Below are 16,587 nucleotides of genomic sequence, written 5' to 3' on the forward strand. Positions count from 1 at the left end.
CCCAGCAAAAATCGAGCAGTATCATTTGTTTCCACGTGAAGGACAATCAGTGGATTCCTTCCTTCTCCCATTAGGATTCTCTTCAGCCTCAGGTCCATATCCCATCTCTTAGATTCCAAAATGTTGAGCACCCAAAATAAGTAGATTTTTTTACCTTAATCTTTCTGTGCCTTAGTCATCCATCTGTAAAATGGGAGTAATACCACACCCTTACCTCACAGAATGGTTTCTAAAATAAATTAATGTTTGAGAAGCACTCAAGACGTTATAATGATGAGCGCCTTTGAAAAGCACATGAGACAATTAATAACTCTGTCTTCAGAGTAGGGTTTGAATAGAATATAGTAATTAAGGTATGTGCCCACTGTAGCGGGGTAGTCACCCTGCTCCAGCCCTGAAGGGGTTAAAACAGCCCTGAGAGAGGGCTGCCCTGGGGAGCCAATAGTAAAAGCAGCCCTGGAGATGGCTGCAGCTGGGGGAAGAGGAGTTCAGAACAGCTGGGAGAAGCTGAGTGAGTAGATGACCACAGCTGTGGCCAGCTCAATCAGGGGGGCAGCTGACCCTTATAAGAGGGCTGTGGGCCAGAAGCAGAGGAGTCTCACTCTATCCCTGGAGTAGGAAGGGCTAGCTGCTTGGGAGTAAGGTACCTGAGGCAGAGCAGGGCTGGGTAAGGGGAGCTCCAGCCTAGAAAACCCCCAGGCTGGAGGCCTTGTTAAAGGCTTACAGCAGGTACTGGGGCTGCAGAGGTGCAGCTTGGGGATAGGCAAAGGCAGCCGGTCCTATCCCCTTGTCAATGATGAGTGGCCATTACAGACTGCAGTCTGCCCCAGTGAAAGGGGGCTAGATGATGATGACTGGCAGTAGCCACTGAGTCAAGGTGGGTTTGGAGGGCTGGAGGTTCCCCTTAGAGGGGAGACCCAGATTGTGGGTTACTGCTAAGGGCAGAACCCTGAGGAAAAGGGGCACTAGGGTCTGGAAGAGACATGGGGCTAGGGACAGGTGAGACACTGGCCTGCAGAGAGTGCTCTATATGCTGGAGAGCTAATTCCAGATGACCAGCAGGAGGTGCTGCACTGGTGAGTCCTTGCCTTGTTATACCCATAGATTGAACAATGAGGATAAAACAGTTCATGCTGTATGCTTGAATGCACCCTGGGTCCTATGGAAAAAATAGCATGTGATCGTATAATTAAAGACTGAATCATAATGCATATGCACAAAGGGGGCAAATTAAGTTTTAATGGGCAACCTTCACTGGGGATTTCCTGACTTTTGATTGCTTGACTTTGCAACCTTAATGTTCTTGCAATGTAGTTTTTATTTGTCTAATTTAGATAGACACTATAAAGGAGTACAGCTGTGCTGTAGAAATTGAAATGAGAACTTTCAGAACTCCTTCTTTAAAGGATCTTTTGGCTAAGCTTTGAAATATTAATAAATGAAGTAGTTAAACTAAACAAGCTCATAGGATGTGACCTATGAATTTATAGGTTTTGGAGAAACAAATAAGAACAAGAGATAATGTTGCAACAGGAACTACTTTTGCTGTTCAAAGTTTGGACCATAAATACCTACATGGATTTGGAGACCTGCGTGGAAGGGTGGCCAGGTAAGTAAAACATAGTGGGCCTGATTCTCATTTATACTGCTCTAGGTGGGTAAAGGGGCCTTAATGTGGGTATAGGGACAGCCATACTGGTTCAGACCAAAGGTCCATCTAGCCCAGTAGCCTGTCTTCCGACAGTGGCCAATGCCAGGTGCCCCAGAGGAAATGAACAGAACAGGTAATCCTCAAGTGATCCATCACCCATTCCCAGCTTCTGGCAAACAGAGGCTAGGGACACCATCTCTGCCCATCCTGGCTAATAGCTATTGATGGTCCTATCCTCTATGAACTTATCCAGTTCTTTTTTGAGCCCTGTTATAGTCTTAACCTATGGAACTCCTTGCCAGAGGATGTTGTGAAGGCCAACTGTGCATTGTGTGAAGAAATATTTCCTTTTGTTTTTTTTAAACCTGCTGCCTATTAATTTTATTTGGTGACCTCTAGTTTCTATGTTATGAGAAGGAGTAAATAACACTTCCTTGTTTACTTTCTCCACACCAGTCATGATTTTATAGACCTCTATCATATCCCCCCTTAGTCATCTCTTTTCCATGCTGAAAAATCCCATTCTTATTAATTGCTCCTCATATGGCAGCCTTTCCATACCCCTAATTTTTGTTGCCCTTTTCTAAATCTTTTCCAATTCAAGCATATCTTTCTTGAGATGGGGCGACCACATCTGAATGCAGTATTCAAGATGTGGGTGTACTATGGATTTATGTAGAGGCAATATGATATTTTCTGTCTTATTAAATATCCATTTCTTAGTGATTCCCAACATTGTTAGCTTTTTTGACTGCTGCTGTACAGAGTGGCTGTTTTCAGACTATCCACAATGACTCAGATCTTTCTTGAGTGATAACAGCTAATTTAGACCCCATCATTTTATGTCTAGTTGTCTAAATTATGTTTTCCAATGTGCACTACTTTGTATTTATCAACATTGGGCAACAAAATGGCAAATTAAATCACCTAGTTTTGTGAGATCCTTTTGCAGCTCTTCAGTCTGCTTTGGACTTGACTATCTTGAGTAGTTTTGTATCATCTGCAAATTTTGCCACCTCATTGTTTACCTCTTTTTCCAGATCACTTATGAATATCTTGAATAGGACTAGTCCAGTACAGACCTGTGGGGGGCATCACTATTTACCTCTCTCCATTGTGAAAACTGACCATTTATTCCTACCTTTTTGTTTTCTGTCTTTTAACCAGTTACCAATCCATGAAAGGACCTTCCCTCTTACCCCCATGACAATATACTTTACTTCCTTTTACACTGCCAGAGCAGTGTGAAGTGTTTTTAGTGTACATGAGAATTGAGTTCAATGTGTTTGTAAACCTGGTACTGTATTTTACTATGGTGCCAGGCCCACACTCGGAAAGCACCCAGACTGTGGACCTGCCCATGCTCTGTCCAGAGGGTCTGCCCTCACTCTGCCTCTTCTCCCCCGCCACCCCGCCCCAGGCTCCACCCACAGCTCACTCCTCTCTGATCCCAGCCCCCCTGCTCACTCCTCTCTGTCCCTTCCCCACCATGTGAGCAATGGGCAGGGCCTCGGGATGAGGCCAATGGGAGTGGGGGCCTTGGGGCGGACCACAGGCAGGGCCTCGGGGAGAAGAGGCTGAGCGGAGGTGTGGCCTTGGGGCAGAGCTTGGGTGGAGCAGGAGGTGGGGTCACGGTCCAGTACTAGGGCCAAAAAGATTAATCCAGCCCTGGTAAAATATATAATGCTAATGAATAATTAAATCTTCTCAAAAACATAACATTTCAGAGATATTATCCTTGATGTGCTGGCTAGATTTCAGCTTGAATAATTAAATTTTCCCCCATGTAAATTCCCCTATAGTTTCAATTATATATGGCATAGAATTCTTCATTTCCTCTCCTAAAACTGAGAACAGCAACACTACTGTATGACAGCTAAGTACCACTGTGTTCCACCCCAGAGATGGATGCATTTTAGTTGTGGCTGCAGGGATAGCTGTAGTCTGTAAAGTGAATTCAATATTTTGGAATATGTAGATGAGTGTGCTGGGGAAATTTTCAGGGTGCTAGGGAAAGATAGACTTCTTCACCTCAGGCTAGGCTGTAGCAAATATTGCCCAGATAACTTGCACCTAATAAAGAGTTGGCTGAGGAGCTCTCTGGTCCACTGATCTTCATTTTTACTAACACTGGAATAGTGGGGGAATTCCAGAAGACAGAAGGGTGCCAGTATTTTATCAATATTAAAAAGGGTAAGCAGAATGTCCATCTGGTTAGTCTGATATCAGTGGTGGTCAAAAGAAAGGAAAAGCAGATATGGTAGTCAACTGATAAAGGATTAAAAAATAGTAGGAATATAATTAATGTTAGTCAATATAGTTTTATGGTAAACAGGTCTTGTCAAACCTGATTAATCTCTTCTATGAGATTATAGGTTTGGTTGATGAAGGCAACCCTGTAGATGTAATAGACTTTTGTAAGGTGTTTGGCTTAGTACTGCACAACATTCTGATTTAAAAAATACAATACACTATCCAATAGCTATAGAGCACATGATGAATGCATTGAGAACTGGCTAGTGCACAGATCTCAAAGTAAGGGAATAATCATTGAATGGGGTGTCTCTAGTGTGGTTCTGCAGAAATTGGTACTAGTCCTGACTCTGTTCCACATTTTTATCAATGATCTGGAAGTAAACATAAAATCACTGCTAATAAAACTTGCAGATGGCACACAAATTGGCAGGTTGATAAATAACCATGACAGTGTGGTCTGGATTGCTTGGTAATGTAGACTTATGCAAACAAAATCTAAACTGCATTAGACTGCACATTTTCATCTCGAACAATGAATGCAGGCCATGCCTACAGGATGAGCGAGCTGTATTGTGGAAAGCAGTGACTGTGAAAAGGATTTAAGGGTCACAGTGGACAGGCAATTAAACATGTGTTCCTAGAGCAATGCTGTGGCAAGAAGAACTAATGTGATTCTTGGCTATTTAGACAGGGAAGTAGTGAGTACAAGTAAGGAAGTAATTTTACCTGTGTATTTGGCATTGGTGAGACCAGGAATACTGGTGTCAACACTTTAAAAAGACCTATTGAAAAATTGGAGAGGGCCCAGAAAAGAGCCACAAAAAATGATTCAAGGTCTGCAGAAAATCTCTTACAGTGAGACTTAAAGATCTCAGTCTGCTTAGCTTATCAAAGTTTGAGAGGTGACTTGATCAGTGTGTAAATACCTTCACAAGGAGAACATACTGGTCCTAAAGGGATCTTTACTCTAGTGGAGAAAGGCCTAACAAGATCCAATCCCTGGAAGCTGAAGCTAGACAAATGTAAGGTAAGTACAAAATTTTAACAATGAAGGTGATTAACTACTGGAACAAACTACCAAAGAAGTGATGGAGCCTCCAGCTCTTGATGTCTTCATATCAAGACTGGCTGCTTTTCTGGAAGTCGTGCATTAATCAAACCCAAATTACTGGGCTCAATACAGGGACAACTAGGTGAAATTTAATGGCCTATGGGGTTGTCCATGACTTTTATGTGACATATTACAGGGTGGGTCCTTAATTTTGTGGAGTTTTTGTTTTCAGTGTTACAAGGGTGCAGTCTTGGAAAAAAACATTAAAAATGAGCCCCATAAATTGGGGATAGCCCCTGTGATACTCAGGCGTTGAGACTAGGTGACCTAATGCCCCCTTCTAGTTTTAAACTCTAATAATCTATTGTACTTCTAGCCCTGTGGCTTCTCCCAGAGAAGAATCGTACCCCTTCCAGAAGGGGAATGGTCACAAGATTAATTGTATAGGGATGGATCCACTAGTCATCCACCAGGCCTGACAGCAAATGTGTCCCAATTAGCTCCAAGGAGCTCTGTATTCCATGCATCTGCAATCCTCCCTCTTCTCCACCACTCTTTCCTCACTCCCTCACCAGGGATAGAACTACAGTAGTTTGCCAGCATTTGGGGCTCCCAGCCTTTGGAATGAAGTATTTGCCTCTGAGGAAGCCAAATTTTCAGCTTGGCAGTGCTGGAAACCTATTTTCAAAATTGTACATATTGGGCCAGATTCTCTACTAGTGCAAATCAACACATTTCTCTTATAGTCCATGGAGTTATGCCAATTTACACCAGCTGAGATTCTGGCCCATTATATTTATTTGATAAGCAGAAGGTTGCAAAACTCCATTTTTCAATTGCTCAGAACTGTCCTAAAATTTCACTTTGGGGTGAAATTTTCTATGGTTGTACTCCACCTAAAGGTGAATTTTATTTGTTTTTGTTTTTTTTAACTTAGGGGAAAATCCATTCAGCCATATGTGTTAATCAAGGCTAAGAAAAGAATACTTTTACCATTGTAAAAAATTATTGGCACACTTTTTTCACACAAATAACTCAACAGCTGAAGTTGAGACTTGGTGTGTGAATAGTGCCCACTGAGGTATACAGCCACACTTGCAATTTAGCTTGTCACTGCAGTTCACACCTTGCTCTCAAAGGAAACCTGCACAAAACCTTCAAAAGCGAAGTCTGGGAGCTTAAAGTCCTAGCTTGCTAGACACTAAAAATCATGGTCTTAATACAGGCAATGGATTTATGGCTTATTACAACAATCTGTAACCCACCAACCCCCTTTTTTGTACTATGACTGGAGAGGTACTAACAGGCCACTTCACCTTGAATGGTCTCTCAGAATGTGGGTAACTCCTATTCTGACCAATCTGTTCCCCCTTAAATTTAGATCTGAGTACCTTTCCCAGACCTGAAGAACAGCTCTGAGTAGCTCCAAAGCTTCTCTTTCACTAACAGAAACTGGTCCAATAAAAGTGATTACCTCACTCACATTCTCTAATATAGTTTTAAGCAATTGAAAAATCATTTGTGAGCATGCTCACCTAGTAACTGCTGAGGTTTTTCATTAGTGTCTAATCACACCTTGTCCTGTGACTTCCCAGTGCATACTTTCCCTTATGCACCTTGACCAGTATAAGGGCTGCTACCTTTAGACTACTGCTGAATGTTGGACAACTTGCTTGAGGTTTTTCTGCACAGGATGGGCCAGCAGAATAGCTTCACTGTCAGCCTGCTGCAGGTTCTCAACTTCATCTCTCTTCCTCCACAGACTCATGGGTTTGCTCTCCCAGTAGGATCTTTGGGATCCCTTAGTGTTCCACACTCCTCTGCCCACAATGGTGTTTGATCGCTCCCAGAGCTCTCATGGCAAGCACTGTAATCCTGTCCTCTGGATGGAATGATGCCTTAAACTCTGAGCTTTGATGTTAAGCTAAATCCTACCCTTGCAAAGCTTTACATGTGGGATAGTACAATTCAACACCACCCCCTAGGATATTTGTATGTAAATATGTGTTTTCTTTCAGTCAGCCCCATCTTCCTCCTCCTGCCTTATCCATGCATTGATGTCCTAACCTATTCTGCAAGGCTGCAATAGTTACTCCCATGGCAATTTCTGTGATGTCACAACAAGAAGATTCTGACACTAGCTCAAATGGAAAATTAAAGACTCTGCCGTGTGCGACCATGGTCACCCAGAACAGACCATGGAACATATAACTCCTCAATGCCCCATTCACAAATATGAAGGATGCATCACAGCAATGCTCTGCTACTCCAGATGCAAATATCTGCCTTAACCATCTTAATGAAATATAGTTGTTGGTCAACATTTACATCAGACATATGAGGAAGAAGAAGCGGAGTTCAAAGTGGGTGGAGGCAAATTTGCATAGTTAAGTGACTAATTTACTGTTTACTTTCTCTTCACTCCACCTCTTCCCCAAACGATTACCTCCATAATACCTTTTGTCTAATCCAGAAAGATCAGATACAAGATCTGAATTTTCTCCCTCAGTATGGTGTATAAGTTTCACTACTAGCAAATGCATCATCAAATAATTCTTGAAAGTTCTATAGGCATTTCTGAACAACCGGGAAAGCCCACCCCCAGCGCAGAATCCTAGAATAGCAGGGTTGGAAGGGACCTCAGGAGGTCAGAGTCCAACTCCCTGTTCAAAGCAGGACCAATCCCCAACTAAATCGTCCCAGCCAGGGCTTTGTCAAGCCTGACCTTAAAAACCTCTAAGGAAGGAGATTCCACCACCACCCTAGGTAACCCATTCCAGTGTTTCACCACCCTCCTAGTGAAAGTTTTTCCTAACATCCAACCTAAACCTCCCCCACTGCAATTTGAGACCATTACTCCTTGTTCTGTCATCTGCTACCACTGAGAACAGTCTAGATAATCCTCTTTGGAACCCCCTTTCAGGTAGTTGAAAGCGGCTATCAAATCCCCCCTCATTCTTCTCTTCTGCAGACTAAACAATCCCAGTTCCCTCAGCCTCTTAATCATTTTTGTTGCCCTCCACTGGACATTTTCCAATTTTTCCACATCCTTCTTGTAGTGTGGGGCTCAAAACTGGACACAGTACTCCAGATGAGGCCTCATCAACCTCGAATAGAGAGGAATGATCATGTCCCTCGATCTGCTGGCAATGCACCTACTTATACAGCCCAAAATGCCATTGGCCTCCTTGGCAACAAGGGCACACTGACTCATATCCAGCTTATCATCCACTTAACCCCTAGGTCCTTTTCTGCAGAACTGCTGCCTAACCATTTGGTCCCTAGTCTGTAGCAGTGTAGCAGGATTCTTCCGTCCTAAGTGCAGGACTCTGCACTTGTCCTTGTTGAACCTCATCAGATTTCTTTTGGCCCAATCCTCCAATTTGTCTAGGTCCCTCTGTATCCTATCCCTACCCTCCAGCGTATCTACCACTCCTCCCAGTTTAGTGTCATCTGCAAACTTGCTGAGGGTGCAATCCACACCATCCTCCAGATCATTAATGAAGTTATTGAACAAAACCAACCCTTGGGGCACTGCACTTGATACTCCATTAATTGTTGTGTTCCCATTTTGTTTGCTCTCAATTATATACTAATTTCCTGATTTTTAAAATGAGCCCAAGCACAATTGTCATTGTGACATACGTCCATATGCGCAAAAATACAAAACAAGCTGACAAATGTAAACAAGAGACCCTCCCCATAAACATAAAAGTACTCTCCTCAACCCACCAGCAAAACACTGAACAAGGAGATGGACTCTGCACTTCCTTCTGAAGGTTAAATTCTGCCTGTTTTTTTTCTTGCATACTTCTCTGTATAACAAAGCAATGGAAATCAGAAAAGTCCAGAACTTTATCAGATTATTACAAGCCATGAATGAAGTTTACAGAATGAGAAACAGTTACTACGTGCTTCAGAATTTTTTAATCCTCTGCTAGATACAATGGTATAACAGAAACTGTTCCTTTCATTGTACTCCCTATAATTGTAAAATTGAGGTCCTTCAGGATACAGTAGGAAACTTTGGGGCTATATTTATGTCAATAACAAAATGCATAAATTTATCATTTGAGGTTTACTTATTCATATGCAAATAATTTAAATCTCATGGAATTGTAGTGTCTTGGTCTTTTGATAGTCTCTTTCATTGCAGTCGGCACTCTGTCTAGCCCCTCCCTGTCTGTCTGACCAAGAAACAGGAACCTCCCCTTAGGCAACTCTTGTCTTCCTCTTTTATAAACAATTAATTAGATCAACATGTTAAACAGTTTCCTGTTTCCTTATCTTCTTGCTCCAATAGCATACAAGCTTTTTAGTGATCCAATTTTCCTTTCTACAGTATACCTTCAGGCCTGAATCTTTGTATATGTATGCAAAAATGTGCACACATTTTCCACATACAATTATTATGCAATTGTGTGTGCAGCCAGAATAACTGCATCCATAAACACCCTAGACATCTATTTGGTTATTTGCATACATAATCTTGCTAATAATGCTATCTAGAGAGAACTTTTCCTCTGTCAATTTCAAAGTGCTTTAGAAAGGAGGACTCCGTATCCCCTTTTTATAGATGGGGAAAACTAAGGGCTCGAGAGGTGCAGTGACTTGCCCAAGGCCACCCAGTAACCCACTGGAAGAGCCAGTAAGAGAACACACATCTCATGGATCCCAGTCCAGAACTCTAGCCACCAGTTATGCAAACACAGTTATCTTTACCCAATGATGAAAATCAGAACCTTCATCTGCTAGGACTGTACTCTTCACATCTTGCATTAAGCATTCTCAAATTTCTCATCTTTACGTTTTTTCAAAACTCTTCTACTTATTGCTTAGAGTTGGGATTTTGAAAAGGAGTCTAAGGGAGTTAACAGCTAAATGGGAGCCGGGTGCCTAATTTTCACAGGCTCTCTTATAGTATTAATAGTTATGCAAATCCCAGGCTGCATGTTATCTTTTGCCAGGTTTAATTTCAGTTGCATATAGATGTTCTCTCCCTGATGGTCTGACTCTTTTAGAACTCTGTCCTACACATTATAGAACAGAATTAAAACTGACTTGGCTTTCCACATGCCAGCAAAATCAACATTTTAAAAGTTATAGGACCAATCTTTAAGCAGGAACAGCTCTCTCAACTTCCACAGAGTTGTACCCGCTTACACCAGATATAAACTTGATTCACCCTGCCTAGAGTTTTTTTCCCATTAGTTCTTGCTCTCACAAGAAACTTACAACAAATAATTCCATAATCTTTAGATTGTAGATGCTTTGTACTTGTGGCACCTTAGACTAACACGGCTGCTACTCTGAAACCTTTGTACTTCATATTATTCTTGGCTTCGTTTCCAGGGTTTGGGACAAAAAAGCTGCTGACCAAGTAAACAATTCAACAAACTGTAAGAAAGAAACCCTGCTGTCTCTCTAAACGTATGTTCACCTTCTTGGTTGTTATGTAATTGTTCTCCAAGTCAATAATCCCTTTTGATCAAAGTTCTGGCCTACTTACAAGGTCTCTATCTACAATGACATTTCCATTTTATCTAAATGCTCTGGAGGTCTATCACAATATCCAAGAATCATCAGAGTAGCTTTGTCATCTTTTATTTAAACACTTAAAATCTCTCTCCAGACTTTTATCTAGCAACAATGTTGACTCTCCTTCTGCTGTTTCCCTCTGTCTAGTCCTTAGGAAAATAGTTCATTCAAATATTTAAAATGTAGTTGATTTCCTTACTCAGCTTTTATAACATTGCATAGTGTGTAGTGTCCTTAAAGTTCTATTTCAACTATCTTATAAGTACTCTTAACATTTGAATAGAAAAATCCTCCTATAGGGCCAGCTGCTGCAGCCTACAGAGAGATTGTGGGAGTGCTCTAATGCAGAGAAACCGGCATGAATATCCTGCACAAGGGAGGGCACCAACTGTGAAGATGTGGTGCAGGTACCTTCTGCTTCCCCTCCATGCTGTGTAACAGGTGCATTGGCCACCCCTCCCACATTGAAAGACATGCACAGAAGTGGTAGATGTGACTCCACCTGAACATCTTAGGCATTTTGTTAACTTGTATTTAAATACAACAGATTCAAGAGAGGGAAAACAGCACTTTAAAGTGCCTTAGAAGTTAAGTTGATTAAATATTATTCAGTCATTCTATTGTTCAACAAATGTTGTCATTGTCAAATTTTCCCATTTTGAATTGCCACACAGATTTTGGTGAATGCAGTTGAGAGAGTTGAAATAGATGGTGACAAACTGCTTATAAAGCAGTATACTTCTGTCAGTAACAGCACTAAAATTGCTCTTCCTTAGCATCTGCCTCCAAACTAGGTATGCTATAGTCACAAGCTAGAACATCAGTTGCAGCAATGTATCATCTCTGTTCCTAGGCATTTGTTTCTAATGCAAACACAGCAGCACCTGGACCCCAACTTAGCCCATGGGCATACATTTTAGAACTCATTTAACTCTTTAATTGTTGGATTATTTCACTGTACAAAACCTGTAGAACTGGGTCCTCTAAGTTGCCGAGCTTCGTCTGTTTCCATTGCATCAGTGGGAACTCTGCGGTTAATGAGATGTTCAGCATATCAGCCCTATGCTTCACAGTTGCAAATTAAGGGCCAAATGCTGACTGTCTTCAACTCCTGTTGACTTCAATTCTTACAGAAAAGAAATGATATCCCTAGCCAACCAGAACTGGAAGCAGGGTTGGTATCAGAATTATTGTATCAATGTTTGTCTAGCTCAGGGTATCCTGCCACAGTCCGGATGCTACGAGGGGACATGGGGCAACTGAATGGTGGCATGGTGAGGCTAGCAATTGTCTTCAAGTGCAAAAATAACATCATTATTCTATTATTGATACTCTTCATGTTTTGTAGTTAACCTCTTTTTTTTTTTATTCTAGATGTGATGCGAGCATTGCAAAGCTATCTGGAGACATAAATATCATCAGGCACGAGATCCAGAGGCTAGAGAAAGAGATTGGTGGCATCCGCTCTACCTCAGAAAGTTATGCTAATAATTTAGAGATGAAGGTGAGCAGATGAATACAATGAAAATATCTTTTGGCTGTAAGATATGGGATATAAGTATCTTTCTCATCACAACTGCTGACTAATGTTAATGGAGGATGTGATATTGACATTGGTTTATTGATTTGTTTGGACAAGCCCCTTTCCATTCCAATAACATTATACAATAGCATCATGGCAGTGTGTGTATACACACACACACACTAAGGAGAAATGCAAACTAAACAATGTAATCCTGGGATGTGGGGATCATGAAATGCTAAAAAAAATAATAATCCCATTATAATTTGCTAATAATATTTCATTACACAAACCTTAGAGCCTTGAGCCCTTTCTTGTTTTAAAATGCATCTTGAAATTTCAGATCCAAGGACTTTGAAGTTGGAAAATACCACAGGAAACCAGGATTTTATTCTTTAGTTTCAGCTTCAGAAAGTAGCTGGGACAGATCATCACTAATTAGCCATGCAAATTTTGGAACCATTCCAAAGTGCTCTTGAACTTGTCATTCTTAGGGTAAAACTTTCACTTTTGTCAGTCACTTTAGCAGAAAAAGTATTTTCTTCTGCAGTGTATATAGCATGGATGTATGGATATTTTCACAACCAACAGTGCTGTATGGTATTCCTAGCATTTGACCTCTCCTGTCAGAGATTAGCACCCTCAGCTCCCTTTCCCTTCAATACAAATACAAGCTGATTCGCATCCTGCAGGATTGAGTACATAAATAATATCTTTACACAGGGGTAATTTGCCTCTTACCAAGTAATAACTGCCGGTCCCTCCTTCCACCCCAGTGAGTACCCACCATATTCATTAAAGGTTTCTATTTAGATGAAATTTACTATACCTTAGTCTTTAATTTCCTTATTTAAAATAGTCAATTCACTGCATTCTGCATGAATGTGCTTCTATGTAAAACAAGCTTCCAGTCATTTCATATAGTGCAAATATCAGCTTCATCTGCTCCAAGGCAGAACTACCCATGGCAGTTCAGATGAAGATATTTTACCTGTTATAAGATACTGTTTGGAAATCTGTCTCTTTCAATACATGTAAAAACATCCTGCCTCCCTACTAAATGGAAAACGGAACAGGTATATGCTAAAATCACATGAAGCAGCATACAAATGTGTGTTTAAAAAAAAAAAAAAAACCACACCAAGTCAGCCACCTCATATAGAGACATTAAGCAGAAAATGGAACAACAGTGTCCACTGAAGAGAACATATCTTGTCACAGAATGACCCTAAATAGAATTCAGAAGAACAGAATCTGAATGCAAGTTAACCTATTGATCAGAAAACTATATTGGAAAACTATAGTAAAGAACAGAATTATCGGACAACATAAACTAACATGATTTCTTGGGGAAGAGTCAACCTGGTTTTTGTAAAGGGAAATCATGCTCACCAATTTACTAGCATTTTTTTTTGGGGGGGAGGAGGGTCAACAAGCATGTGAACAGGGGTGAACCAGTGGATACAGTGTACTTAGCTTTTGACAAAGTAAGCTGTCAGGGATAAGAGGGAAGGTCCTATCATGAATCAGTATTTAAAAGATGGGGAAACAAAAGGTAGGAATAAATGGTCAGTATCCAGAATGGAGAGAAGTAAATGATGGTGTCCCCCCAGGAGTCTGTACTGGAAAAAATACTGTTCAACATATTCATAAATGATCTGGAAAAAGGCATAAACCATGAGGGGCAAAATTTTCAGATGATACAAAACTACTCAACATAGCCTGATACAGGAGGGCTAGGAAGCAGTGGAAGAGGGGAGATGTATAAACCCTAGGCTAATTAAGGCGTAGTTTCCTGTAGACTAGGGAGAGTTGCTACAGGTTAATTGGAGCACCTGTAGTCAAGTAAGGCCCTGTCAGGAACCTAATAAAATCACCTGCTTCAGGCAGTGAGGGTGTATGAGGAAGGAAAGAGGACTGGAGTTTGGAGGTGCATTGCTGAGACTTGGAAAACCAGAGAACTGAAGGAAGGGAGACCCTGCCTCAGCATCAAGGACCAAGGGTAACCCTACCCAAGGGGGAAGAGGGTAAGAAATCTGTGCACACAGTATTCAAGATGTGTGCATACCATGGATTTATATAGAGGCAATATGCTGTTTTCTGTCTTCTTATCTGTCCCTTCCTCAGTGAGACCCAACATGGTTAGCTTTTTTGACTGCCACTGTACATTGAGTGGATGTTTTCAGAGAACTATCCAGAACATCATAAATATTTCTTTCTTGAGTGGCAACAGCTAAGACAGACCCCATCATTTTATGTCTAGTTGGGATTATGTTTTCCAGACATATAAAATGATGGGGTCTCTTAGCTGTTGCCACTCAAGAAAGAAATATTTATGATGATCTGGATAGTTCTCTGAAAACATCCACTCAATGTACAGTGGCAGTCAAAAAAGCTAACCATGTTGGGTCTCACTGAGGAAGGGACAGATAAGAAGACAGAAAACAGCATATTGCCTCTATATAAATCCATGGTATGCACACATCTTGAATACTGTGTGCACATGTGGTTGTCCCATCTCAAAGATATACTGGAAAAGGTTCAGAAAAGAGCAACAAAAATTATTAGGGGTATGGAAAAGCTTCCATATGAGGAGAGATTAATAAGACTGGGACTCTTCAGCATGGAAAAGAGACAACTAAGGGGTACATGATAGAGGTCCATAAAATCATGACTGGTGTGGAGAAAGTAAATAAGGAAGTGTTGTTGTTTACTCCTCATAACACAAGAACTAGGGGTCACCAAATGAAATTAATAGCCAGCAGGTTTAAAACAACAAAAGGAAGTATTTTTTCACACAGTGCACAGTCAACCTGTGGAACCCCTTGCCAGAGGATGTTGTGAAGGCCAAGAGTATAACAGGGTTCAAAAAAACTAGATAAGTTCATGAAGGATTGGTCCATCAATGGCTATTAGCCAGGATGGGCAGGGATGCAAAACCATGCTCTGAAGTTTCCCAAGCCTTTGTTCCCCAGAAGCTGGGAATTAGGGTGACCAGATGTCCCGATTTTTGGGTCTTTTTCTAATATAGGCTCCTATTAGCCCCCCCACTCCCTGTCCTGATTTTTCCACACTTGCTGCCTGGTCACCCTACTGGGAATAGGTGACAAGGTATGGGTCACTTGATGACTACCTGTTCTGTTCATTCCCTCTGGCATTGACCACTGTCAGAAGACTGGATACTGGGCTAGATGGACCATTGGTCTGACCCAGTATGGCTGTTATGTTCAGAAAACAATGTAATCACTGTGGGTCTTATTTGACTCACCTTAAGTAGTCCTGTGGCTATCAATGATCCTACTCCTATGGATTAAGGTACTAACAGTATATAATGGTGGCAGAATTGGCCCTGTTTAGTTGGGATTACATTTGCCATATACAGTTGAATTATAATTTCCCAGTAGGTGATTTTTAGCTCATGATTAAAGTCTTGCATGAACTTCAAAAAAGCCTTTACATTAGGGCCTAATTAAATTCATCTGCCAAGTGTACTGAACATAATCAAACTCATGATATTTCAAATTTTCTCAGATTTGGTCTCCCAATTTAGGTAGACCTGCATCCTGGATTCTCTACATAAAACCATCATTTAGCATCAAGTATTTGGAATGCTATAAAGAATGCTACCAGTGAATCATCATGCGTTGTAAATAGAGTTGGGAGCCACGATAGGTAGCTGTATATACGAATTTTACCTTTATAAAGGGCTCAGTCCCCACTGACCTCAATAGGAGTTAAATGGTGGTCCGCATCTTGCAGAATCTGGTCCAAAGAGAACAGAGTATACAGCCAGAAGTTTGACTGCTAGACTTTAGCATGCCGTGAAATTACTTTTGGAAAAAGCACTTTCAGTTGCACACCCATCTTAAGTTCAGGCTGATTTCCCAGCTCCTGTAGCAATAATGTGTAGTTAATGTAAGTGCTGATAGTTTGGCTCATGAAAACATTCCCTGTTGAATTTTCATTAGGTAATGCGGCTATTAGACAAGATCGAGACTTCCAACTCTGAGCAAAGCTCTCATTTAAAGACAGTCCAGGGGGATCAACACCATGAATTGCAACTTCTGGATTTCAAGTAGGTGATGGAAAGTTTGGGTTTTTTTAATTATATTAATGCACTCTGAATGCTTTCATCTGATGATGGAGTTGGCATGAAACAGCAAAACGGATTGATTTATATACATGCAAAAATGCTGAGGGAAGACATACACAATACAGTCATCTATTCAAAATATAGAATTGAATAATATTGTTTTAAAAACTAATCCTTAAAATGAAGAGCCACTAAATGCCACCCCAGAAAAAACAACAAATGGAAAAGTCAATGAAGCTTACCATACTCAAAAAGGCACTAGCCACATTTGTTCAATTTACCATAACATTTATGGCTGACTTGCAGCCTGGCTAATGTGGCAGCACAGGGGCGTACAGGAAATCAAGGTACCCCCCCATACCCCTGTTCTGGCTACCCATGCCATTGGAAGCAGCATGGGAAGGGAAACAGGCTCCATAGAGCTGCTACTTTACCCATTTGTGCAGGTGGGCAGGAAGGGTGGGGAATAGGTGGAC

The 16,587-nt window shown here is 41.2% G+C and overlaps 1 protein-coding gene across 11 annotated transcripts in view; it reads left to right on the forward strand.

Annotated features, from left to right (window-relative positions):
* Window positions 1-16,587, forward strand: part of FAM81B (family with sequence similarity 81 member B) — a 98,627-nt gene that overhangs the window by 31,048 nt on the left and 50,992 nt on the right. For 9 of the 11 annotated variants that reach the window (XR_012668473.1, XM_048850608.2, XM_075128580.1 and 6 more), the window contains 4 exons: window positions 1,491-1,609; window positions 10,796-10,903; window positions 11,871-12,000; window positions 15,987-16,093. Coding sequence is in view for 10 of the 11 variants with exons in the window: in XM_048850608.2 (XP_048706565.2) it covers window positions 1,491-1,609; window positions 10,796-10,903; window positions 11,871-12,000; window positions 15,987-16,093 (464 nt within the window). In the remaining variant the exon portion in view is untranslated. The remainder of the gene's footprint in view (window positions 1-1,490; window positions 1,610-10,795; window positions 10,904-11,870; window positions 12,001-15,986; window positions 16,094-16,587) is intronic. The other 2 variants (XM_075128582.1, XM_048850614.2) reach the window with 1 other exon arrangement.

Source organism: Caretta caretta, chromosome 5, assembly GCF_965140235.1.
Source record: "Caretta caretta isolate rCarCar2 chromosome 5, rCarCar1.hap1, whole genome shotgun sequence".
NCBI classification, from domain to species: domain Eukaryota; kingdom Metazoa; phylum Chordata; order Testudines; family Cheloniidae; genus Caretta; species Caretta caretta.